General features: G+C 44.6%; 1 protein-coding gene across 2 annotated transcripts in view; it reads right to left on the bottom strand.

The window, feature by feature from the left end:
- The window catches only part of ACSS1 (acyl-CoA synthetase short chain family member 1), a 94,052-nt gene extending 69,238 nt beyond the window's left edge, over positions 1-24,814 (bottom strand). Inside the window, exons 1-3 of one of the 2 annotated variants that reach the window (XM_075862931.1) lie at positions 24,612-24,814; positions 23,048-23,825; positions 13,819-13,915 (exon numbers count right to left, since the gene is read on the bottom strand). In XM_075862931.1, coding sequence (XP_075719046.1) covers positions 13,819-13,915; positions 23,048-23,423 — 473 coding nt within the window. In that variant the 5' untranslated portion in view covers positions 23,424-23,825; positions 24,612-24,814. The remainder of the gene's footprint in view (positions 1-13,818; positions 13,916-23,047; positions 23,826-24,611) is intronic. The other variant, XM_075862932.1, reaches the window with a different exon arrangement.
- Positions 24,815-25,901: the final 1,087 nt, after the last annotated feature.

Here is a 25,901-nt window from a genome sequence, read left to right as displayed (position 1 = left end):
GTGCACGCCTATGCTCAGCTGCCTTGCCCGACAGACCCCATGAATGCCCCCACAGTATAATTCCCCCCATAGCTGGCCCGACAGTATAATGCCACCACACAGAATAATGCCCCCATAGCTGCCCCCACACAGTATATTGACCCCCACAGCTGCCCCCTACAAAGTATAATGCCCCCATAGCTGACCACCACAGTATAATGCTCTCCATAGCTGACCCCACACAGTATAATGCCCCCATAGCTGCCCCCACACAGTATAATGCCCCCATAGCTGCCCCCACAATATAATGCCCCCCATAGCTGCGCCCCACACAGTATAATGCCCCCCATAGCTGCGCCCCACACAGTATAATGCCCGCCATAGCTGCCCCCCACACAGTATAATGCCCCCATAGCTGACCCCCACAGTATAATGCTCACCATAGCTGCCCCACCACAGTATAATATCCCCCATAGCTGACCACCACAATAATAATGTCTCCATAGCTGCCCCCACAATATAATGCCCCTATAGCTGCCCTCACAGTATATTGCCACCCATAGCTGCCACATACAGTATAATGCCCCCCATAGCTGCTCCATACAGTATAATGCCCCCCTATAGTATAATGCCCCCATAGCTGCCCCATGCAGTATAATGCCCCATACAGTAGAATGCCCCCATAGCTGCCCTATACAGTATAACACCCCCACACAGTATAATGTCACAAACACCTGCCCCATACAGTATAATGTCCCCCACAGCTGTCCCATATAGTATAATGCCCTCATACAGTATAATGCCCCCTTAGTTGTCCCATATAATGCCCCCTCAGCAGCTGCCATATCAGCCCCCCTCCCATATCCAGTATAATGTCCCCATTTGTACGTATCTAATAGAAAAATAATAACATGAATACTTACCCATCCATGATCCCACGACGGGTGGGGGATCCTTCTTTCACATCCTCTGCACTGCGCTGTGACTGGTCAGCGCTGTGTGGCAAAGGGGGTCCTGCAGGCCCCCCAGGCTTAGGGGTCCAGTCGCAGTTGCGAACATTGCGACCCCTATAGCTGCACCACTGGGACACTGCCGCTGGGAAACTGCTCAGCTAGTGAAAACATTGTCCATATATGGACAGTGATGTCAGGGGATTCCCCATAGACGAAGTCCCAGAGCAGAGCGCTCTGCCTGGGACTCCTTCTCAACTCCTTACATCACTGTCCATATATGCCTTGACGACGGCAGCGTAGGCACCCGGTAGCCGATTGGGCCGACCCAAGTGTAGTGGGCCCCGGCACTTGCCCGGGTTCGCCGGGTGCGGACACCGGCCCTGGACATACCTATGTATGCTCTAACAGGAAATATGGTAATGCAGCCCTGAGGTCCTTCAATGGACCCTGGGCTGTCTGCCCATGTATGGTATGTCCCACAACCGCGTCACAAGGAAGTGGATTCCCTGTGACGTGATCCAAGATGCATCTCCCCTTCACATTTTCCCCTGAATGCTGTGGTCAGCTTTGATCTGAGCATTCAGGGGAATAGCGGCGGAGATGAGAGGTTTCTCTGATCTCTGCCGTTAGAGCGGTGCTGTGGCTGTGTCATACAGCCATTACCCCGTTCCTGACAACAAGTGCGCGCGGTCAGCATGAGGTGATGCGGCCGGTGCTGCACTAATGAGCGGCGGTGCAGGCACTGAAGACAGAACATGTGGGTGTTTTGTAGTGCGCCCGCCATGTTCTGTCTTCAGTGGCGGCAATTAGTGCAGTGCCGGCCGCATCACATCATTCTGACCGCGCGCACTTGTCAGGACTCAGGAGCGGCTGTATTGGCTGTATTACACACCCGCAGCCCCGCTCTAATACATTCAGCTTAGTATCGAAATACATGAAGTAATAGTATCGAACCGTTTGAGGGTGCACGGTATCGAAACAGTATAGAAGTTTTGATGCATCGTACATCCCTAATATGGACAGGGACATTATGGGCTTTGAGAAGTCGGAATCGTCGGCCAGAGCGTCGGCAAAGTTCTTGCCAGGGATTCCGCTCCTAGAAGGGTTCTCTAGTGGTGCTATCTACATGGGCACTGTGGTACTATGTGGGCACTAACAACAGGGGCATTGCAGTACCCTCTACATGGGCACTGTGGTGTATTCAGGGGGTTGGGACAAAAAAACAAAACAAAATAAAAACCCTGAAGAATAAAATTCATGCATTTTTTTAACGGCCGTGAAAAACGGATACCAAATTGCTGTTAAAAGCAGTCAGACAGCCGTGGGAAATGGATGAAAATTTGGTCACACACTGATGCAAAGGGCTATGGAAAACTGACATACCCTTTTTTCCCTGTTGTGTGACTATATGTAAAAACAAGTAAAGAAATCTGGTTGCAGCAACACGTCAGATTAACACTGTGTGACAGTTTTGCCCTAACAAGGTCAAATGTATACATTAGTTCTGAAGGTTTTCCCTATGTGAGTCGTGTGACCCAGGTAAGTTGAGTTCTTCATCAAGTTCATGCAAAGTCACCAGAATTCAAGAGTCATTTCTGAAAGACATCAGGAAGGGCTGAATATCACATAGTGTAATGAAGGATATACAACTATCTATGACATTCACTTCCCTTAACTGCCTTATTCATTTGTTGACATTTCTAACAGTTGATAGTTGCCAAACCGGTTTGTGAAAAGGAAAGCGTTATGCCCAGTAAGTTGTGCCATGCCCTGCCCTGGATGATGAAGGTTCTACAATAGATTACAATTAACAATTATTAATGTCTCAAACACTGTGGTAGAGATATAAGCGCAAGAGGTCTCATATCTCAAGGATAACAAAAGCTTATGTTCAATAAGTATTTATGCCGATCACTGAATGAAAGGGTTTCCTGCTTTCTGGCACTGTTCCTCTTAGATGCTTAAAAAGGCTTATAGTCTGCATTTTGCTGATTTTCCTCCCCTGAGTTCCATTACTTCTCTTTGCTGACCACACTTCATGCTGTAACAAACCTCCACCCAGTGCTGCGTCTGCTCAATTTCCCACTAATATGGATCTGTATTCTATTGATAACAGTCATGCTGGTCAATTCATCCTGAAGATAATTTTTCCAGAAAGCACATTTCACGTAATAATAATAATATATATAAAATCTATATCTAGAGCTCATGCTTACTCATTTTCAATGCGAGTCATATTTATTGCAACTAAACTACATTTTTCAATGACATTCCATAACACAGGGTTTATAACCATTATTAGAATAAGGTGACACCAAGTTGTAGTTTTATTGGAAGCCTTTTCCTGGCATACACTAAGTAAAGCTGTAAAGTATAGTATTAGATATATCATGAATAAGAGGAAAAGCATACTGTTCTGTATAAGATACGATTTTTCATGTTTTATTAAAACTTTAAAATGTGGGAATTATTTTATTATAAACACTAAAAGTAAGTTTATAAATGTTGACTAACAAATCTTTATGTATGTCCTACTGCAGCACACATTGGGTTAATAGTAACCCATTTGGATATGACAGAAGAGTCAAAATTAAGGAGTTACTAACAATAAGGGTATTTTCACACGCTTAACCAAAAACGTCTGATTTTCAGATGTTTTTTTAAGCCACTCGCATTTTTCGCAGCGTTTTTTACGGACGTTTTTGGTCTATGAAAAAACGGCTCCAAAAACGTCCCAAGAAGTGACATGCACTTCTTTTTCGTTTTTCAAAACGGCCCCGTAAAACGGCCCGTCGGAACAGAACTCTGTTTTTCCCATTGAAATCAATGGGCAGATGTTTGGAGGCGTTCTGCTTCCGATTTTTTGGGCGTTTATGGCCCGAAAAACGGCCTAAAATAAGCTGTGTGAACATACCCTTAAAGGCTATTTACATCTATGAACTTAGATGTGATTGATAATAGGTGGATCCTGCACGTCAGAGACCCGCTGTCACCGAAGCCACCAGTCCCGCAGACATGACGGATTCAGGTTTCAGCGCACGATACATCTTCGATGTATCCAGTATACATAGAAGCTGTATCTGAAAAAGTTACAATTATTTTTAATAAAAAGAAATCACAAAGTTGCACAAAGCATTCTAAGGCCTTATTTACACGAACGTGTGAGTTTTGCGCGTGTAAAAAATGCAGCGTTTTGCACGCGTTGCAGTTCGTGTGTCTTCAGTGTTTGGTGCGTGTCTGCGTTTTTTTTGCGCGTATTGCATCCTTATGTCACGTGGTTTTGACGTTTACAATATCGAATGGAGGTGGTTATTTTTTTCCCCTCGTTTCTTGAGCAACTTTTGCGCAAATCACGCACAGCACGCGGATGTGCGTCTGTGTGTTGTCCGTGATTTTCACACACCCATTGACTTAAATGGGTGCGTGATGCGCAAAAAACGCTCAAGTATAGGACATGCATTGAGTTTCACGCAGCGGACACACACTGCGTGGAAAACACGGAATGTCTGAAAGGCCCCATTCACTTGCATAGGTCCATGCGACATGCGTGATTTTCACGCGCGTATCACGGACGTGAAATACGCTCATTAAATAAGGCTTTATACTGTTTTTGGTTTTTTTTAACAAAAATTCTTCACAGGTTTATTTATTTATCAAAGATTTTTATTTTGAAAATATAACACAGTATATAAAACATTTCACATTTTTGCAAAAAAATTTTGCACGCAGTGCAATATATTAACTTTCACATTGTAATAACAGTATATAAATATATGAACATCATTAGGAGGTAGCCTCCCAACCATCAAGATTGAGTAGTAATAGAAATGTAATGGTAATAACTGTACCATGTTCACATCAAAACAGTGCAATAGTCAGGGAACCAGTCTCCCAGTGAAATAAGGGTTGGCACATCTAAATGTAGTCACACAAACACAAGACACCAGAAGACAAAGGGAAACACATACAGACAAAGCGCACTCAGTTAGGCTATATAAGTTTGTTCAGAATATTCCATCCAACCAGAGAGGTAGATCAGCACCACCCCGGAATCCAGACCATACTGCCCAAGTTTGGACAAAGGGCACAGATTTGCCCCTATCAGCGGACAGCAACTCCTCCATCCTCATAATCCCGTTCACCTCCGTTACCCATTCCTGCAAAGAAGGTGCAGTATGAGACTTCCAGTGACGAGGCATCACCGTTCTTGCCGCGGTCAGAAAATGCCTAAAGACACCCTTTTTGAGGTGTGGGAGTGATCCAGGAACCATGGAAAGTAGTCCAATGGAAGCCGAGGTCGGGACCTCAGTGTGAAAAAGCTTGTTACCTAGATCAAAAATTTTCCCCCAAAAGGGATGTAGCTTGGGACAGTCCCCCCAAATGTGCAACATAGTTCCAGGAGCCTCCCCATACCTCCAACAATCAGCAGACACATTAGGAAATATCCTATGCAACAAGGCAGGACAACGGTACCATATGGTAAGTATCTTATAGTTCTTCTCCTGAGCAAAACAAGACGTTGGTAACTTGTGAGCAAGAAGGAAGAAAGTACCCCATTCCTCTTCAGAATGTCGAACCCCCATTTCCTCGTCCCATGCAGTAGTGAAGGACAATTGAGAAAAAGAATACTTAGGCAAAAGGACCCCATGTAAATAGGACAACACATGAGAAGGAGCAGTAGTCAAGGACAAATAATGTTCCAGAGGGGTCTTATCCTGTAGCAACACAAGACAGTCACCCAGGGAAGAAAGATAGGAACGCAACTGCAAATAGGACCACCAGATTGACCGTCTCCCCGGGCAGGCCTCACAGACAGAATCATTGAGAGGATGGCACCGTCAGGAGTAAGGGTCTCAGCCAAATATCCACCCTCCCTTCTCTCCCAACAGAGAAATGTATCAACACCCACCGCCGGAGGGAAGGAAGGGTTATCAAAGAGAGGAGTCAAAGGACCCGGGCGATGAACAAGGCCCGCAGTACCAAAGACCCGTTCCCATACCACAAGAAACTGACGTGTGAGGAAAGGCAGAGAAACCGTTTGTCGCTGAAGGACAGACAACCACGACAGGGCGGACAATGCAAGAGGAGACATGGCTCTTTCAATGCGCACACATTGCTTACCCGTTTCCGAACGGAACCAATCCACTACCCTTATAATCATCGCAGCTTGATGGTATTGTTTAAAGTCTGGAAGACCCACGCCCCCGTCTACTTTTGGCCGACTACGGACAGCGAAACGGATGCGAGGCTTAGAGGAGCCCCATACAAATTTAGCAATGGCCCTGTGTAAGGTCTGGAAAAAACCCGATGGTACGACAATAGGGACGGTCTGGAAGATGTATAGGAATTTGGGCAAGATATCCATTTTGACCGCGTTGATACCCCCAAACCATGACATACGGTTCCTGCCGTACTCCGCCAATTCCTTCAGAGTACGCTGCAGAATGGGCGTGTAATTCAAGGCAAACAGGTCTGACTGTTGCGTGGGGACATGCACCCCCAAGTATATTAAGGATGTAGATTGCCACTTGAACGGGAAAGATGGGCAGCCAGAGGAGCATCCAGAGATATATTCAGGGCCTCTGATTTACAGTAATTGACTTTAAAATTACTTAAATGACCAAAGCGCTCAAACTCCTCCGTCAAAGATGGCAAAGAAATCATGGGAGTCGTAATGTACACAAGGAGATCATCTGCATATAGCGCCAATTTATGATGTTGTGAGCCAACACGTACACCATTAACATTAGGGTTGCTCCGCAGTGCCACAGCCAGGTGTTCCATGACCAGAACATACAATAGAGGCGAGAGTGGGCACCCCTGTCTCGTGCCTTTAGCGATAGACAAAGAGTCAGATAAGCGTCCGTTAACACGAACTCGAGCTGTAGGCCTACGGTATAACGCCATTATTCTATCCACCATAGTGGTGCCAAGGCCAACCTGCGTCAGGACACTGCCGAGGAACACCCAGTGCACTCTGTCAAAAGCCTTTTCGGCATCTACCGAAATTAAGCACATCGGTATCTTACGGGATTGGCAGTATGATGTTAAGGAACTGCGGAGTCTCCAATAGCACGCTCCACTTCCGATTCCAAAAAATCTTCCTCGAGCCCCAAAGCCACCCCATCCTCCAAGGACGGCAACGCAGTATCACGAACATAACGGTAGATTTTATCCCGTAACGCCTCAGCCTGCATATCATGAAATTGGCCTTTGATATTATATAAAGCCTAGTAATATTGTCTGAAGCAATCAGTAATACCAACCGGGTCATGAACCTCACTACCCGAGGGAGATGTAATTTTAGGGATGTATGACGCTTGTGTACGGGGATGCAATATCCATGCCAAAGACCTGCTACATTTGTCCGCAAATTCTTAGGAGTGCTTCCGCATCCAATCCCCGAACCGCGCGTGTGACTGATCTATTAGAGAACATAAGGATTCTCTTGCTGTAGTAAGATCCGCAAAAACCTGTGAGGATGGAACCCGCTTATGACAGTATTCCAGATCCCGTATCTGAGTAAGGAGACGCGCAATAGCTACCCCTTTTTCTCGCTTGAAGCGTGCCCCATGTTGTATCAGGACTCCTCTAATGACACACTTCAGCGCCTCCCACTGGAGTGGCAAGGGAGTAGATTCATGCTCATGAACCTCAAAAAAAACGGTGAGTGAGTGTTTAAGGGCCGACACGCATACTGTATCACGTAGTAAATTGTCATTGAGTTTCCACGACTGGAAATTAGGCATCGAATTAGTAAATGTAAGGGTCAGAAACACAGGGGCATGATCTGACCAAACCATAGGGCCCACCTCAGAAGTAGGATGCCAGGTAAGCAAGTGGTGGCTAACCAAAAAAGCGTCTATCCTACTGTACATGTTGTGCAGTGGGGAGAAGTAAGTATACTCTCTTACCTGAGGGTGCAAAATCCTCCACACGTCAATCAATTGCATGGAATGCATCATAGTCTTCCGTGCCCCCAAGTGTGACTTAGGAACAGCAGACCTGCCCGAGGAGGTGTCAAGCCTGGAGTCGAAAGTCAAGTTAAAATCTCCTCCTACGATTAAAACGCCCTCGGTGAACTCCTCCAATTTCCTCAAAAATAATCGGCCCACTCGAGCCTGGTCCTGATTGGGGAGGTACAAATTAGCCAGAGTAAAAATCTTATTCCGTATGGACAGTTTGAGAAAAACATACCGACCACCCGGGTCAACAAGAACATCAATAGTTTTATGGGAGTGTGACTTGTGAATACATATACTAGCGCCCTTGGACTTGGATTCCGGGTTGGCACTGTGAAACCAGGCCGGATAATATCGATTCGTGAACTGTGGCGTATGGCCCACCTGGAAGTGAGTCTCCTGTAGGAACAATATATGCACCCGCTCTTTGTGCATATTATATAAAATTTGCGAGCGTTTTTCTGGGACCTTAAGCCCCCTAGCATTAAAGGTACAGACTTTCAATTGCGCCATCACCACCTCCCACCGAAGGGGCTCGCAAAGAAATGCGCTAAAGCAGTGGCGAAAAGAACAAGACAGACAAGGAAGGGAGACACGACAACAAAGACAGACAAACGGGCGAAACAATCACCCACTCCTTGATCTACTCAAGGAGAAACAATCCAATATACACCGGATACAACCAGTGAGACCCTAAGAGGAGAAGTGTCAGGACAAGGTCTAGCCAGCGCCCGCACCCCCCAACCCAGTATAAATATCACACATCTAATAAGAATCATAACATAAGAGAAAAGAAAATCAAGGTAATTAGCACAATATCCCAAGGTAATTAGGCAATGACAGGCCGTATTATCAGGAACAGAAAGAAAACTCCCCGGAATGCATTAATTGTCAACATAAATGTACATGCAGGCAATTATCAATAACGGAAATAACAGCATAACAGTCATGTTGAAGCATCACTGGTAACTCAATAACAATACTTAACCACCTGCAAGTGGCCTATCCGTTCTCCGGCAGCCTCCACTTATAGCAAAAGAACGGGCATAAAGATAATTTCACTTTGAACACAGCAGACTATCGTCTCATATGATAAATGCAATAACAATTAAATTGACATTCCCAGTCCGACCGCAATCCACAAAGGAGACATCTAGACGAAATCACAGCGGATCAGCATGTCATCCACCAGGACGTCCCATAGGAGAAGCGGGAGAGCGACCACGCCTGCGTGGTCTTGGGTGTTGCGGTGGAAGGGGAACATAAGGCCAATCAGGAAGGGAAACTCTAGGCACACGGAGAGCAGCGCAGAAATCCGGAACATCCCCTGGGTCCCGAACACTCAACAGTGTCCCATTCCTGCGAACCTGCAGCTGAAAGGGGTGACCCCAGGAATAGGAGATCTCATGCTCTCTCAAAACATGCAGTAAAGGACGAAGCACTCGGCGTTTGTCCAAGGTCATCCTGGACAAATCAGATAACAGCTGAATTTTGACCCCTTGCAATAAAACTTCCCCTTTATCCCGGGCCTTCCCCATGATCTGCTCCTTCAGAGAGAAAAAATGGACACGGCATAGCACATCTCTAGGCCTATCAGGATCCGGGTTACGAGGGCCAAGAGTCCTGTGGGCTCTATCCAGCTCTAGCGGGTCATCAGTAGGGCGCTCCAGCAAGGAGTTAAACAGGGACTGTAAGACGGGTATGAGTTGCCCCGGAGAGATATCCTCAGAGATGCCCCGAAGCCGAATATTGTTACGGCGATTCCGGTTCTCATGATCCTCAGCCAGGTTAAATAGCGAATCTGCTGGGAGTGATGATCCAGTCGGTCAGGTCAGCATGAGAGACTTGCTGCTGTGTAACAGTGGAAATGTCGCCTTCCATGCGCTGCACTTGATCCGACAATTGAGAGAGATTATTAGTAAGAGATTGTATCTCTGATTTGTAGGTCATCTCCAGACGGTTTACATAACGCTCCATGTCCTGTTTAGTGGGCAATGCAGATAGCTGTTGTCTCAGGCCCTGTAAATCATCCCCCATGCCAGCAGAACCAACGATATGGGGAGAGGGATGAGGATCCTGTTCCCTGGGAGAGGCAGTAGGCAGTAATGCAGGCCCCAGCACACCAGAGGATGAAGAAGGAGAGACCCGGGCGCCATGACAGGCACCACGTGGTGAGCAGGACGGAGCAGGAAGCGCCAGGACAGTCCCAGAGGAACAAATCTCCACCCCCGCCAGCAGGGAAGGAAACTGCCCCAGAGAACCAGAGGCCGAGGAGGGGATACTGTCGGTACCTGATGCTGCAGCGGCAGCCGACGATGATGTCCCCTCCGCAAGTGGAGTCCCGGCGCCAGCTTGTTTCCCCTCCAGCGGCGCCATCTTGGGAGACGGCCCAGCAGCAGCGTCGGTGAGGAATCTCTGAATGGAGCCGGCTGTAGACATCTGTCTGGTACAGTATGGAGTTCCCCTGGTGGCCTTGGATTTTCTGACCATTAGGTAAGTGCAAGTGTGCTTTTTGCTGTGCTTATGAGCGGGTTAGGGAAGTGCAGGAACGGAGCTCTCAGGCAGCACGTCTGGTCAGCGCCATGTCCAAGCCACGCCCCTTCTTCACAGGTTTACATGGCCTATAAAGCGATGAACACCCCCTATATGAACCCTCCAGTAAAGTAAAGAGGCAGATTTTTCCTCTCTTCTGCTAGGCAGGAGACACATGGATATTTCCTGTATACCTCCAGGTGTATACAGGGAGTGTACTCTGTACTTCACCCCCCCCCCCCTTGCATGTTCTGTATACAGGTTCCATCCTGTCCCTGGCTTGGTGACAATTTATCTTTGCACTAGGACGCTGTTGCAGATGAACTAAGATGGCGGCCGCTATCTTAAAAGCTCCAGATCACTTCCAGTGACGTATGAATCATGCACCGTGGCCTTCTCTCTACAGGCATGTTCTGCGCATGCGTCAGAATCCTCTGCTACCTAGATCTTGCGGTCAACGTGTGATTTCTCGGTTTTATAGGGCGAGAGTTTTAAAATAAGTGCATTGGTCTTTCCGACGGCTGAACCCTTTGAATCAGAGACGTACTGTTTATGTCAAACTTACGTTTTTAATGGCTCAAATGGCTTTCTGGATTTTATTGTTTCTCTGTTACAGTTACCTCTTTGTGCTGTCATTTCAGATGACCAGCCCAACTATAGCATCAGGCAAAAGAATGAGAAAATCTAAATCATACCGGCTGCATTTCTTGTCAGCAGTCTTTGCCTGATAATTGGAACCATAATATGTGTGTGTGTGTGTGTGCGTGTGTGCGTGCGTGTGTGCGTTTTAAATGTGGGGATGTGGAACATTCTTCTATTGAGTTTGATGCCAGAAGTTTCTTATTCTGGTTTCAGCAGCAACTGTCTGAAACTTTTCGGGAGGCCAGATCTAAAAAAAGATCTTTAAAAAAATCTCTGGATAAGGATTCTGCAAGTACCTCCGCCTCCTCTCCCACAGTTTCTCTTTCAGAGGGTGAAGTATTGTCAGATGTCTCTGATAAGGGCGCTACCGAAGACCATTATCTTCTGCATTAAGATTGTATCTCAACTGTAAAGTCAAATACTGACACAAATAATATGTCTAAAGGCCCTATGAGGCTATGTTCACATCTGCTTCAGGGTTCCGTCAGAGCTTTCCATCGGAATGGAGCCCTGACTGACACAAACGGAAACCATAGGTTTCTGTTTCCATCACCATTGATTTCAATGGTGATGGATCCGGTACCAATGGTTTCCGTTTGTCTCCGTTGTGCAAGGGTTCTGTCGTTTTGACGGAATCAATAGCGTAGTCGACTAGAACATATATGCATGAAATCAACTTGGGCCTCTCCATCAACATTTATCAGACATTACAGACTGGATTTAGTCTCTGCAGAAGGTTCAGCCTTTGGCAATGTGTTGCTGCCATGGGACGAAATCAAAGTATGAAATGTACCTACTTCAAATTTTGGTTTCTTGGAGTTCATAGGCAGCACAGGAATTCCTCCTAAAACTTTCACTGCTGCATAAAATACGCCTCTTTACGCTGCTGGAGGGTTCATAAAGGGGATGTATTTAGCTTTAATTGTTATTAATTAACTACTTATGGCCTAGTTCACACAGAGTTTGACAGGCAGATAAAATCTGTCTCAAAATTCCTTCAGGATTTTTGAGGCAGATTTTGCATTGCCAGCGTTGTTGGGTGCTTTATTTTCTGTGTTTTTTCCCCGCGGCAGTTGAATCAATGCAAACCTGCTGGAAAAACACTCCAAATGAGCACCGCAGGTTTTTACTGCCTCCCATAGTTGTCAATGGGAGGTCAGAGGTGGAGGCCGCTCGAAGAAAGGAAATGTTGCTTTTTATTTTCCGCGACTGTGTGTGTGGGGAGGGTAATTTGGGGTATTTATTTGCGCTGTTTCTGACTTGGTTCCTGCGTCAAAATCAGCGCCGAAAAACTGACATAAGAGACCTTAATTGTGTCTCTTATGTCGTGTTACCACGGATTACTATTAACCTAATGTGTGTTGCCTACAGATTCCAGGAAACAAAAATGTCAGGTAAGTAAATTTGAGACATATAGCTAAGGCCTTATTCACACGGACATGTCTGTTTTGCGCGCGCAAAAAACGCTGCGTTTTGCGCGCGCAAAAGGTCCGTGTGTCATCAGCATATGGTGCGCGGCTGCGTGATTTTTGCGCAGCCAGCATCATGATGACACTCTGGTATTATGTTTACAAACAGAAAAGCACATGGTGCTTTTCTGTTTTCATTCATAGTTCTTACCACTGTAGCACGCATCATGCGCGGCACCCGGAAGTGCTTCCGTGTGCTGAGCGCGATTTGCACGCACCCATTGACTTCAATGGGTGCGTGCAGCAGGAAACACGGGCAAGTATAGGACATGTCATGAGTTTCACGCAGCGCACATACGCTGCGTGAAATTCACTGACAGTCTGAACGGCCCCATTCATTAACATAGGTCCACGACACGCTCGTGAAAATCATGCGCGTAGCACGGACGTATTTTACGTTCGTGTGAATAAGGCATATTACAAATACTTAAGTCAAATAGATGTGTATGAACTAAAATATTGCAGCAAGACTGGACTGGCCATTTTTGTTGCATTATTTTTTCCCCATTTCAAAAACGCATCTGAATAAAAAATTCCCACGTGTTTTTTCAAAGTGTCTCAGCTGTAATCTGGTTTTCGAATTACTAGTTATAGGTTTACAGCGTAAACAGTTTTTTTCCCCAGCATTTCAAAACTGCAACAAAAACGCAACATGTGAACCCAGCCTCACCTACCAGAGGATCCTCCAAGTTCAGCTACAATAATCAGCCCCAAAGTTCCAGCAGAAAACAACCCCAATTGAAGCAGATCTAAATCCCATGGGTCAATTCTTATTAGTTGATTCACATATAACTTTGTGCATGCATAAGTTTGGACATGCACAAGTTCTGTATAAAATTCTCAAGTTGTAGATATCCAGGTGACAGCACATTTGAGGTGTTAGGCTATGTGCACACGCCCTATTTACGGACGTAATTCAGGCGTTTTACGCCCCGAATTACGGACGAAAAAACATCTGCCCATTGAATTCAATGGGTCTTACGGTGTTTTGTGTAGACGGGCTTTTTATTTACGTGCCGCTGTCAAAAGACGCCCGTCTCAAAGAAGTGTATGTCACTTCTTGGGACGTAATTGGAGCCGTTTTCCATTGACACCAATGAAAACCAGCTCCAATTACGTCCGTAAAAGACACCGCGAAAAACGCGTGCACTTGTCAAACGTCTGAAATTCAGGAGCTGTTTTCGCCTGAAAACAGCTCCGTCATTTCAGATGTAATTGGCGTTGCCGTGTGAACATACCCTAATAAAGAGAAAGCAAACACCAATATATTTAATGTCCTACCTGTATGAGATTTTGACATGAGTCCCTGGCTCATCCCTTTCCCAGATTAATGCAACTCTTTCTGGACATTGATGGACATGCTTGTCTAGGCAGTTCACTAGAAAAAGGAAACGGGTTTAGCATTAGCAACGAACAAAATAAAATACAGTGGTTTACATAAAAAAAGGCCATAGTTGTCATATTCAAGGTTTTCCAAGATACATCATCAAATAAAGTTTATTTTACACAAATACATCTAACTTTTTTGCTGACATTTATCTTGACATTTTATGAGTAATATAATGAATACGAAGAACATTGATGTTCAGCTGATCAGGTTGTATAAGTGGCACTATGAGCAGTAATCATTACCAGATTAATATAATATTGTCTAGTAGAGTGTGCCTAACATTACATGGAACATGAATCTTCTATAGTACTACATAACCTAATGCCTTGTATGTCGCTTATATGCTGCATGGCAGTCCTATACGTTGTAGAACAAGATCAGTCATGGAAACATTCATATGAAAGACACCAGTAGTACGGCTCTGTTCACATCTGCCTTGGGGGGGGGGGGGGGTCCTTATTAGTTTTTGTCAAGCTTTCAGTCTATAGCATTATTCTAAATAAATCAAAAATATCAGAATTCCAACACAACCCTGATGGACCCCAGTCATGGGGCCTCTGTCAATGACTGTTTTGATCTGTCGGAAGAGTCATTGTTTCGTAATAAGCAGAAACCATGACACAAATGTGAACAGAGTCTTGGATGACTTACTGGACATTTACAGTAAATGAAACATTGGAAGGGAACACAATGAGATGGGGAAAATAATAATATATTGTATATGCACAAAACCACACATTTTTAACAGCACAAAGAGGTATCACAATCATAACATAAGCTACTAATACTGTTTCGCCATAAATTTAAAACCACCTGCCAAGATTGCGTAGGTCCCTCTCGTGCCGCCAAAACAGCTTTGACCCGTTGGGGCTTGGAGTCCATAAGAACACTTAAAGTGTCCAGTGGTATCTGACATCAAGACGTTAGAAGCAGATCCTTTAAATCCTGTAAGTTGTGAGGTGGGGCCTCCATGGATCGGGCTTGATTTCCAGTGCATACCCAAGGTACTGGATCTGATAGAGATCTAGGGATTTTGGCGATCAAGCCAATACCTTAAACTCCTTGTCATGTTCCTCAAACCATTCCTGAACAATTTTGGCAGAGTGGCAGGGGCATTATCCCGCTGAAAGAGGCCACTGCCATTAGGGAATAACGTGGCCATGAAGATACATACTTAGTGTACAACAATGTTTAGGTAGGCGTTATGTGTCAAAGTAAGACTGGAATCACACGAGCATGTTCGGTCCGTAAGGGACGGAACGTATTTCGGCCGCAAGTCCCGGACCGAACACACTGCAGGGAGCCGGGCTCCTAACATCATAGTTATGTACGACGCTAGGAGTCCCTGCCTCTCCGTGGAACTACTGTCCCGTAGTGAAAACATGATTACAGTACGGGACAGTAGTTCCACGGAGAGGCAGGGACTCCTAGCGTCATACATAACTATGATGCTAGGAGCCCGGCTCCCTGCAGTGTGTTTGGTGCGGGACTTGCGGCCGAAATACGTTCCATCCTTTACGGACCGAACGTGCTTGTGTGAATCTAGCCTAACATTCACATGAATGCCAGAACCCATGGTTTCCCAGCAGAACATTGCCCTGAGCATCACAATGCCTCCGCCGCTTGCCTTCTTCCCACAGTGCATCCTGGTGCCATCTCTTCCCCAGGTAAGATGCACATGCACCCAGCTGTCCACATGATGTAAAGGAAAATGTTATTCACCAGGCTTTCACCTTCTTTCATTGCTCCATGGCCATTCCAAGCCTTCTCCATACTTTCTTTCTACCATCATTCTGGTACAGGTTGATCTTAATTTCATCTCTCCAAAGAATGCTGTTCCAGAACTGGGCTGGCTGCTTTACATGTTGTTTGGCAAAGTCTAATCTGGCCTTTCTATTTTTGAGGCTGATTAATGGTTTGCACCTTGTGGTGAACCCTCTGTATTTGCTCTCATGAAGTCTTCTCTTTATGGTAGACTTAGATACTGATACACCTACTTCCAGGAGAGTGTTCTTCACTTGGGTAGATGTTGTGAAGGGGTTTTTCTTCACCATGGAAAGGATTCTGCGATCATCCACCACTGTTGTCTTCCGTGGACGTCCAGGCCTTTTGGAGTTCACGAGATCACCAGTGTGCTCTGTTTTTTTATGTACCAAACTTTTTATTTGGCCACTCCTAACATTTTGTGCTCTCTCTCTCTCTCTCTGATGAATTTCTTCATTTTTTTCAGCCTAACTATGGTCTGTTTCACTTGCATTGAGAGCTCCTTTGACCTCATGTTGTGGGTTCACAGCAACAGCTTCCAAATGCAAATGCCACACCTAGAATCAACTCCAGACCTCCTACCTGCTTAATTGATGATGAATTAACGAGGGAATGGTCCATACAGACCATTAAATAGCTTTTGAGATAATTGTCTAATTACCTTTGGTCTCTTGAAAAGGAGGCAGCTACATATTAAAGAGATGTAATTCCTAAACCCTTTCTCAAATTAGGATGTGAATACCCTCAAATTAAAGCGGAGAGTCTGCACTTTAAGCCCATATTGATTATATAACTATATTAAATATGTTTTGTTAAACCGCTAAAATGGCAAAACTTGTGTCACTGTCCAAATAATTCTGGACCTAACTGTATTTTCAGTATTACACTATATAATGCTTATTCCAGTGGGGCATGAGTATGGATTAGAAGTACATAATCAATTTATGTATAATTTTTAAAGTCTAGTCTGGGTTCTAATAGGATTGTCAGGTCCCATGTTGTAGCACGCTCCAGGTTGCTTCCATAAACTGCTTGTTGTCGGTACATTACATTCCACAATGCCTGCTGGGGTCTCCAACAGGTCATGTTGTTCTGGCTGGCGGCCTGTTCAGCACTAACAACCTAACCATCCGCAGCCATCATTCAAGACCCTAGAAAGCAGTCACAGCAATGTTCAGCCTTTGTAGAATGCAGATAATCTCCACAAGGCTATAATCTCAGAAAATACCTTTAGAAAAAGAAGGAAAGCTTCATACTATTCAGTCCAAAGAATTCTTCTGTGGAATGTATTGTAACAACTGTAAAGACTAATGATTATTAGGCCTTGTTCACATCTGCATTGGGGCTCAGTTCATGGGTGCCATCAGACCTTTCCGTCAGGGGAACCCATGAACAGAACCCAAACAGAAACCATAGCTTTCCGTTTGCATTACCATTGATTTCAATGGTAACGCATCCGTTGCAAATGGTTTCCGTTTGTCACCGTTCTGTAAGGTTTCCGTTGTTTTGACGGAATCAATAGCGTAGTCGACAAAGTGATGCGGACCATATTATGGACAGGACCCTAATTGGACATTTTTTTTATATGATAGACTGACATTTTACTTATCTCCATTCCCCCACGAGACCCTCATTTTCTTTGTGATGTAGGTGGCCTGTAAGTGGAACTGATGTAACACTGCTCTCCATGGCCTTGCTCTCATGTCTATAGTGACGTGACGCTGTTCATCCTGTGATAGCTGGTAGCAGTGCTTGACCACCAAACTGGATTGCCGCGGGTCAATGATACCCGTGGCAATCGGATGTTAAAACAAATCAGACGTGTGTAAAACTAGTAAGTGTCCCACAATAGAACTAGTGCAGTATCAAAAATAGAAGTATATCACAAAGCTAATTGTTTTTACATTCTGAGTCTCTTTAGCACTATTTTGTTTAACCCGTTAGTGACCGGCCCATAGTCTTTTTACGTCGGTCACTAACGGGCCTTATTCCGATGCCATAGACTTTTTACGTTGCGGCATCGGAATAAGTAAACAGAGCAGGGAGCTGTCAAATCTCCCTGCTCTCAGCTGCCAGAGGCAGCTGAGGGCTGGGAGCGTCCCTACTCTGCCGGGTGAGATCGATATTAGCATCGATCTCACCCGTTTAACCCCTCAGATGCGGTGCTCAATAGCGAGCACCGCATCTGAGTGGTTTTGGAGAGAGGGAGGGAGCTCCCTCTCTCTCCAACCGACACCCGGCGATAAGATCGCTGAGTGTCTGTGTCTCCAATGGCAGCCGGGGGACTAATAAAGGCCCCCAGGTCTGCCTGTAATGAATGCCTGCTAGATCATGCCGCAGGCATGACCTAGCAGATGCCTGTCCGTTTTAAACAAAAGTACAAAAGTATTGCAGTGTATTATAATAGCGATCGGAGGATCGCATAGTGAAGTCTCCTAGTGGGACTAGTAAAAAAGTTTAAAAAAAAGTTTCATAAAGTTCATCAAAAAAATGTGAAAAAAAAATGAAAAACCCACTTTTTCCCCTTACAAATTGCTTTACTATTAAAAAACCAAAATAAAGTTAAAAAGTTACACATATTTGGTATCGCCGCGTCTGTAACGACCCCGACTATAAAGCTATTACATTACTTAACCCGCACGGTAAACGCCGTAAAAACATTAATAAAAAACGACTGAAAAATTGCTGTTTTCTGTGAATCCTGACTTTAAATTTTTTTTATTAAAAAGTGATCAAAAAGTTGCATCTACTCCAAAATGGTATCAATAAAAACTACAAGTCGTCCCGCAAAAAAAAGCCCTGATACAACCGCATCGACCAAAAAATATAAACGTTATGGCTCTTCAAATATGGAGACACAAAACCAAATAATTTTGAAAAAAAAGCGTTTTTACTGTGTAAAAGTAGTAAAACATACAAAAACTATACAAATTTGGTATCGTTGCAATCGTAACAACCCGCTGAATAAACTTATTGTGTTATTTATACCACACGGTAAACGGCGTAGATTTAGGACGCAAAAAAGAGTGGCGAAATTTCCGATTTTTTTCTATCCCCCCCCCCCAAAAAAATGTAATAAAAGTTAATCAATAAATAATATGTACCTCAAAATGGTGCTATTAAAAAATACAGCTTGTCCCGCAAAAAAAAGACTTTATAAAGCTATGTCGACGCAAAAATAAAAAAAAGTTATAGCTCTTGGAATGCGACGATGGAAAAACGTAAAAAAATAGCCTGGTCATTAAGGTCTAAAATAGGCTGGTCATTAAGGGGTTAATGGGAAAACACCTTATAACCCTTACCTCCACAGTTATTTTCTGGATTTTCACTTTCTTTTTTCCTACCACCTTCCAAAAGCCATAACTTTTATTTTTACCATTGATGAGTGCTTGTTTTTTTTGCGGGATGAGGTGATTTTCATGACACAGTTTATTGTACCATAATAATGTACTGGGAAAAAAAATTCTTTGTGGGGAGAAATGTGAAAAAACAGCGATTCCTCCATTGTTTTGGGGGGGGGGTTTGATTTTACGGCGTTTATGGTGCGGTAAAAGAGACATTTTAACTTTATTCTACGAGTCAATACGATTACGGTGATACCAAATTTATAAAGTTTCTTTATGTTTTACGACTTTTCCAAGGAAAAAACGGATTATTAAAAATAAAATTAGTTCTGTATCATCATATTGTGAGAGCCATAACATTTTTATTTTTTGTCGATTGAGTGATGTGAGGGCTTAATTTTTTCTGAGACGAGCTGTAAGGGGTTGTAAGGGGTTGTAAAGGGGTTAAAGGGAATGTGTCACCAATCCTTTTTTTTTTTTAAAAACAACATAAATCCAGATAGTAAAACATTGTTTTTAAATCAGTTTTTCATTTTCTTATTGTAGTTTTTTTTAAATTCTATTTTCTGTACATGATTATGGGGGCAGCCATATTGGTGTTAACAGCATTCAGAGATATGCTTTACAGCAGCCATAGGAAACTACAGTCTGGAGTTGACTTATTGGCTTCTATTGGAGTGTACATCACTCCTTGTCAATGGTGAATCCTGTGTTATCTATAAATAGAGGCATTATCTTTCATTGTAATCCTGCCTGTGAAGACAATCCACAAAAATTCTTACAAAAATATGGTTAACATAAAAATTTTATTTAAACAATAGGTCATTTTTATGGCATATTCCCTTTAATGATTGGACAAGGTAAAGAAAGATCTTCAATGCAGAAGGGAAACAAAGTATGAAGTAGTGCAGAATCTCAATTCAACAGCCTGTGTAATATTTGACTAAAGATTCTAATTGTAGGTGGACTATATGGACACACCACTTAATCATTGAATTCAGGCATTTCATTCAGTCCCATTGCCAGGTGTATAAAATCCAGCACCTAGCCATGCAGTCTGCCTGTACAAGCATTTGTGAAAGAATGGGTCATTCTAAAGAGATCACTGAATTCCAGCGTGGTACTGTAATAGAATGCCACCATTGCAACAAGTCAGTTTGTGAAATTTCTTTCCTCCTAGATATTCCACGATCAACTGTGAGTGGTATTATTGCAAAGTGGAGGCGTTTAGTAACCACAGCAACTCAGCCACAAAGTAGTAGACCACGTAAAGTTACAGAGCGGGGTCGCAGAGTGCTGCGACGCATAGTGCATAAAAGTCGCCAATGCTCTGCTGACTCAATACCTGCAGAGTCCAAATTTCCTCTGGCATTAACATCCGCACAAAAACATGAATGGGTTTCTATGGCGGAGCAGGTCCATGTAAGTCTTACATTGCCAAGTACAATGCCAAGCGTTGGACGGAGCGGTGTAAGGCATGCTGCCACTGGACTCTGGAGCAGTAGAAACGTGTTCTGTGGAGTGATGAATCACGCTTCTCTATCTGGCAGCCAGATGGACGAGTCTGTGTTTGATGAATGCCAGGAGAACGTTAACAGCCTGATTGCATTGTACCAACTGTATAATTTGGTGGAGGAGGGATAATGCTATGGGGTTGTTTTTCTAGGTCCCTTAGTTCCAGTAAAGGGAAATCTTAATGCTTCAGCATATCAAGACATTTTGGACAATTATATGCTTGTAACTTTGCGGCAACAGTATGTGGAAGGCCCTTTTCTGTTCCAGAATGACTGTTTCCCAGTGCACAACGCAAGGTCCATAAAGGTATGCTTGGAGGAGTTTGGTGTGAAAGAACTTGAGCCCCGACCTCAACCCCATCGATCACATTTAAGATGAACTAGATCAGAAATTACAAGCCAAGTCCTCTCATCCAACATCAGTGTCTGTCCTCACAAATGCTGTTCTGGATGAATGGGCAAAAATACCTACAGACACACTCCAAAATCTGGTAGAAAGCCTTCCCAAAAGAATGGAATCTGTTATAGCATCAAAGGGAGGACTAATGCCATCGTAATGCCTATGGATCTAAAATTGGATGTCATAAGAGCTCCTGTAGGTATAGTGTGTAGGTGTCCAAATACTTTTGTCCACATAGGGTATGTCAGATCTATACAGGAACAATACAATGAATTGATACAGTATCAGGCACTGGTGTCACTATCCGTGATGCAATCTATAAAGGAGCAAATTCATACATCTCCAAGCCTTAAAGGGGTTTTCCAGCTTCTGACAAATAATGACCTATCCACTGTAAAGGTCATCAGTACATGATCTGTGGGGGTCCGACACCTGGGCCCCGCACAGATCAGCTGGTCCGGTGCCTCCGTGCACCGGACGTACAAGCCGGAAGTAGTTTGCTCCGGCCACGGAATAGCAGCCGAGCTGCATTACGGCAAGTGAATGGGAGCAGACCTGCAGTACGGCCACTATGTTATGTACGGAGCCAACTGCTTCCGGGCTCCGTACATAGCATTATGTGCCACAATATCCGGTGCACGCAGGCCACCGGAGCGGCTTGTCGGTGCGGGGTCCGGGTGTCGGACCCGCACCGATGTCATACTGATGACCTATCCTGTCGATAGGTCATCAGTTGTCAGACGGTGGACAACCCCTTTCAGTTCTTTGTGGAGGAAGGAACAAGGGTTGTCACTATTTTGGGTCACCTCCAGCATAGGGTAGTAAGGTCCCCTGCACACACTGCAGATTTTGTAGCAGAAATTTCTGCGACTGAAAATCTGTTCCATTCATATTAATAGAGTTGTTTTTTCGGTGTATACATTTCTGCAACAAAATCTGCAGTGTGTGCATGGGGCCTAACTAGGGTTGTAGCCACGAAATAGCAAAAACTCACAAAGTTATAAAATAACATATGGCTAAAAAAAAGCCTAACAATGGTCTCTGATCATGGAACTACAACCAGATCACAGAAAACATAATGGAGTGCAGTACAAATAGAGGAGCACTCAATGTCCTTGGGAATGAGACAATAAACTGGCACAATCTGTGTACATTGGCACAAACTGTGTTATGGATTAGAGGCTGGAATATATTCTGAGACGTCATACAACTTCATCGTTATAATAAAGCTGGACACACAAAGGGCGCAGCAGGCACAACATGTTTGCCACACCCTGCCATGCCCCTCACATGAACAAATTTGCATGAAACGCAAAAACAGTAAATCACACACCATGCCAACGGAACGTAACCTAGCAACGTAGTTCACAGTACTAACACTTTGATACATGTGCCCCAATCTCTCTGATTCACACATGGATTATATGTTTATAATAGGAAATAATAATTAAAACTGGTATAGTTATTATTTTCTCCCTGGCTCCGGCCCTAGTTTATAGCTGCATGTCATTAACCCATTATTGCTGCCGGCGTAATACATACATTATATGCTAAACATGTGACACAAGCTGAAGCTTCTCAGGAATTAGTTGTTTTTTTTATTGAACCAGACACACCCACTCTTCTATGGGTTTAACCAATCAGCTTCATAATCTGAGCCCATCCCTCTCCTCCGAGCGCAGCACAAGTAATGTCACTGTTCTGCAGGCCAAGACACACGCAAGACACTATTAACCCTTTCAGCTCCTACAAACAGATTAGATTGCCATCCCTGTTCCATCCCGACATAAAAGAAAGATAATGAAGGTGTTCCTCTAAAGATGCTACAACTCTATTAATAGATAATATATCAGGATGCGTTTCTGCATTATTATGGTTAATGGATTATTATGGATCAAAGCTGCAAAAAAGTGAAACTTTGTATATGTTCGGAAAAACTTTGTGGTTTTATTCAGCTTTGCTTAATCATAATAGTTTCATGAAGTTACATTGTTGATATATATTCCATATGGGGACACAGTACGAGCTCATTTAAGGTGTCAGTAGGTTTAAAGGGTATTCCAAATATTACATTTTAATAGCATACGTTCACACTCACCAGAAACATTGAGCTGTCCACCAAGGAACCATCTTACCCGGCCTTGAGTAAAGTCACAGTCTTTAACCGTCTGGTGCGGTTTTACCCAAGTCAGTCTCTCCCTGGCAAGAACCCCCCAAAATTTCTCAGGGTTTTCAAGTGAAAATTGCAAGAGGTCCTGAAAGGTCTGTACATTGGGTAGTGCAGTTGATTCCGGCATATATGAATGGACATCCCATTGAGGTCCTGGAGTTTGGTAAGATGGTTGTACCTTCTGCTTTTGGTATGAGGCACAATATCTCACCCCAAGTCTTCTCCAGGGGCAGATTCTTGAAGGACCCTGTTGCTTGGTGAGAAGTTGGTGCAAAATTAGTCTTCTTGTTAGATTTGCTGCCATGGTGATTGCATATGAGTTATAAAGATGTATTATAATAGTACCATAACTTCAGAAGAGGAGTGAAAAGTTGCAACAGGTTTCCAGATGGAAAAGTTCTGTGCTGATGATAACCGCAACTGCAAAACCATCTGCTGTAGCTGTGCTGATAGAATTACACTAGCCAAGAGCTCCTCCTTATTTCATACCCAGGAAATGTAAATGGAACTTTTTCTGCACCTCTATTGCAGTTCATTGCCCCTTGTATAATCCATGTGCAAATGACACAAGTTGTTAAGAGTCTTCTGAGTTGTTCTGCCAGGCTGGTCTCCTGATTCCAGCCATCGTAGTGTTTTTTACTTATCTGTCGGCAGATGCTTCAATAGTGTTTGTCTTTATCACAGCTTCTTGCTCTGGAATAAAGATCTGCGTACTGTCAGCACGGGGCGAAAATGTGGTTTTGAGAAACACCATATACATAACAAACAATGCTGTCAATTGTTCATGAATCTATTGTGTCATCAGAAAATATATTATGCATGAACATTAAAAAAGGTTGTACAGTTTTGACAACTGCTTTTATCTTACAGGTCCCCAAGCTATTCAGAGGGTATCGGTTCTACCTCTTTATGTATCTTAATCCATAAAGAGGTATTTTCTGTCGGATTCATATGGAATCTGCCAACAAAAAATGGTGTCATATGTATATAAACAGCGTTTTAGACAAAGTCTTTCGGCACCGTGTATTTGTCGTGTGTACTTTAAAGGGCAACTAAACTTTAAAAAAAACTTTTGACGTTATAGTGACATGCCATAAATTTTGATGATGGGGGTTTGAGCACTGAAACTCCTACCGATCGCTAAAACGGAGCTGGAAAGCGCTGTGCTGCTTAGCTTCAGATCTGCTTTCCGCAGAAAGCCGAGCGAGCCGTTTATGAGCAGTGTACAAGCAGTGTGCGGTCTCAGACTTTTTATTGAGCCCATGCACTGCTCCAAGGAAAGCAATCATAAACGAAGTGGCACAGAGCTCAACCGGCTCAGCGCCCATTCTCAGGATGCAGATAAAGTTATATCCAATGCTGGAGCAGGGAACTGACGGCTCCTTGTTCCAGCATTCACTATGTAATGCCGGCCGCGGGTGGCTCGGCACAGGCAGGCGCGATGTACTGATGTCATTGCACCTGTCTGTGCCAAGCCACACATTGCACATACCGGTGGAGTAGATGGATCTCCTCATCTAGTCATGGAAATATGGATAGGAGCAGGACCGGCGTCCACAACAGGCGAAGCTGGGCAAGTGCCGGGGCCCACTTGGCCGCGGGTCCTGTCGCTGCCGTCGTCATGGAATCACTGTCCATATATGGACAGTGATGTCAGGAGGAGGGACAGAGTCCCAGGCAGAGCGCAAGCGGCTCTGCTCCAGGACTCCGTCTCTGGCAAAGCCCCTGACATCACTGTTCATGTATGGACAGTGTTGTCAGGAGCAGAGCATTGTCCCAGGCAGGCAGAGTTCTAGTAGCGCTCTGCCCGGGACTTTGGCTATGGTGTTGCCCCTGACATCACTTGCCATATATGGACAGTGATGTCAGGGGCTAACCCAGAGCTGGAGTAGCGGAACAGAGACTTTACAAGCGCTCTGCCCGGGACTTCAGCTCTGCTCCGGACATCCCTATTCATAGATGGACAGTGATGTCAGGAGCAGAGCAGGTGTCCCAGGCAGAGTGCTAGTAGTTCTCTGCTCGGGACTATGGCTCTCGGGTTGCCCCTGACAACTCTGTCCATATAAGGACAGTGACGTCAGGGGTTTCTCCTGAAGTGGGATCCCCAGCCAGAGCATCAGCAATGCCCTGGCTGGGGATTCCACTCCTAGAGGGAACCCCAAAGGTGCTAACTACAGGGAGGGAGGCTGTGTGGTACTACCAGGGAGGGTAGCTGTGTGGCAATAACAGGGAGGGCGGCTGTGTGGCACTACCTGGGAGGAGGGGGCTGTGGGGCACTACCTGGGAGTAGGGGGCTGTGTGGCACTACCTCGGAGGAGGTGGCTGTGTGGCACTACCTGGGAGGGGGGCTGTGTGGCACTACCAAGGAGGGGGTGCTTTGTGACACTACCAAGGAGGGGGGCTGTGTGGCACTATCTACAGAGGGCACTAAATTTATGGGGTTACAAATTGGGGGCCTAACTTCTATATGGGGGCATAAACATGGCCTAACGTCTATACAATTTGACATTTTCTGCAATTTTACTGCCGTCGTGAGTTCCCCCGCAAATGGGCCTTCTAAGTCTGTGTCTCCCAAGGGCCCACATAAATCTGGAGCCGGCCCTGGATAGGAGAGTAAATATATATATTTTTTTATTAGGCACTATGGGGCAATATATTGTATTGGGGCAGCTGTGAGTGCATTGAACTGTGTAGGAGCAGATATGGGGGCAATATACTGTCTGGGGTAACTATGGGGGCATTGTACTGTGTGGGAGGCACTACGGGGTCATTAAACTATGTG

Source organism: Rhinoderma darwinii, chromosome 4, assembly GCF_050947455.1.
Source record: "Rhinoderma darwinii isolate aRhiDar2 chromosome 4, aRhiDar2.hap1, whole genome shotgun sequence".
In the NCBI taxonomy this organism is placed as follows: domain Eukaryota; kingdom Metazoa; phylum Chordata; class Amphibia; order Anura; family Rhinodermatidae; genus Rhinoderma; species Rhinoderma darwinii.
This window is presented reverse-complemented; position numbering and strand designations above follow the sequence as displayed.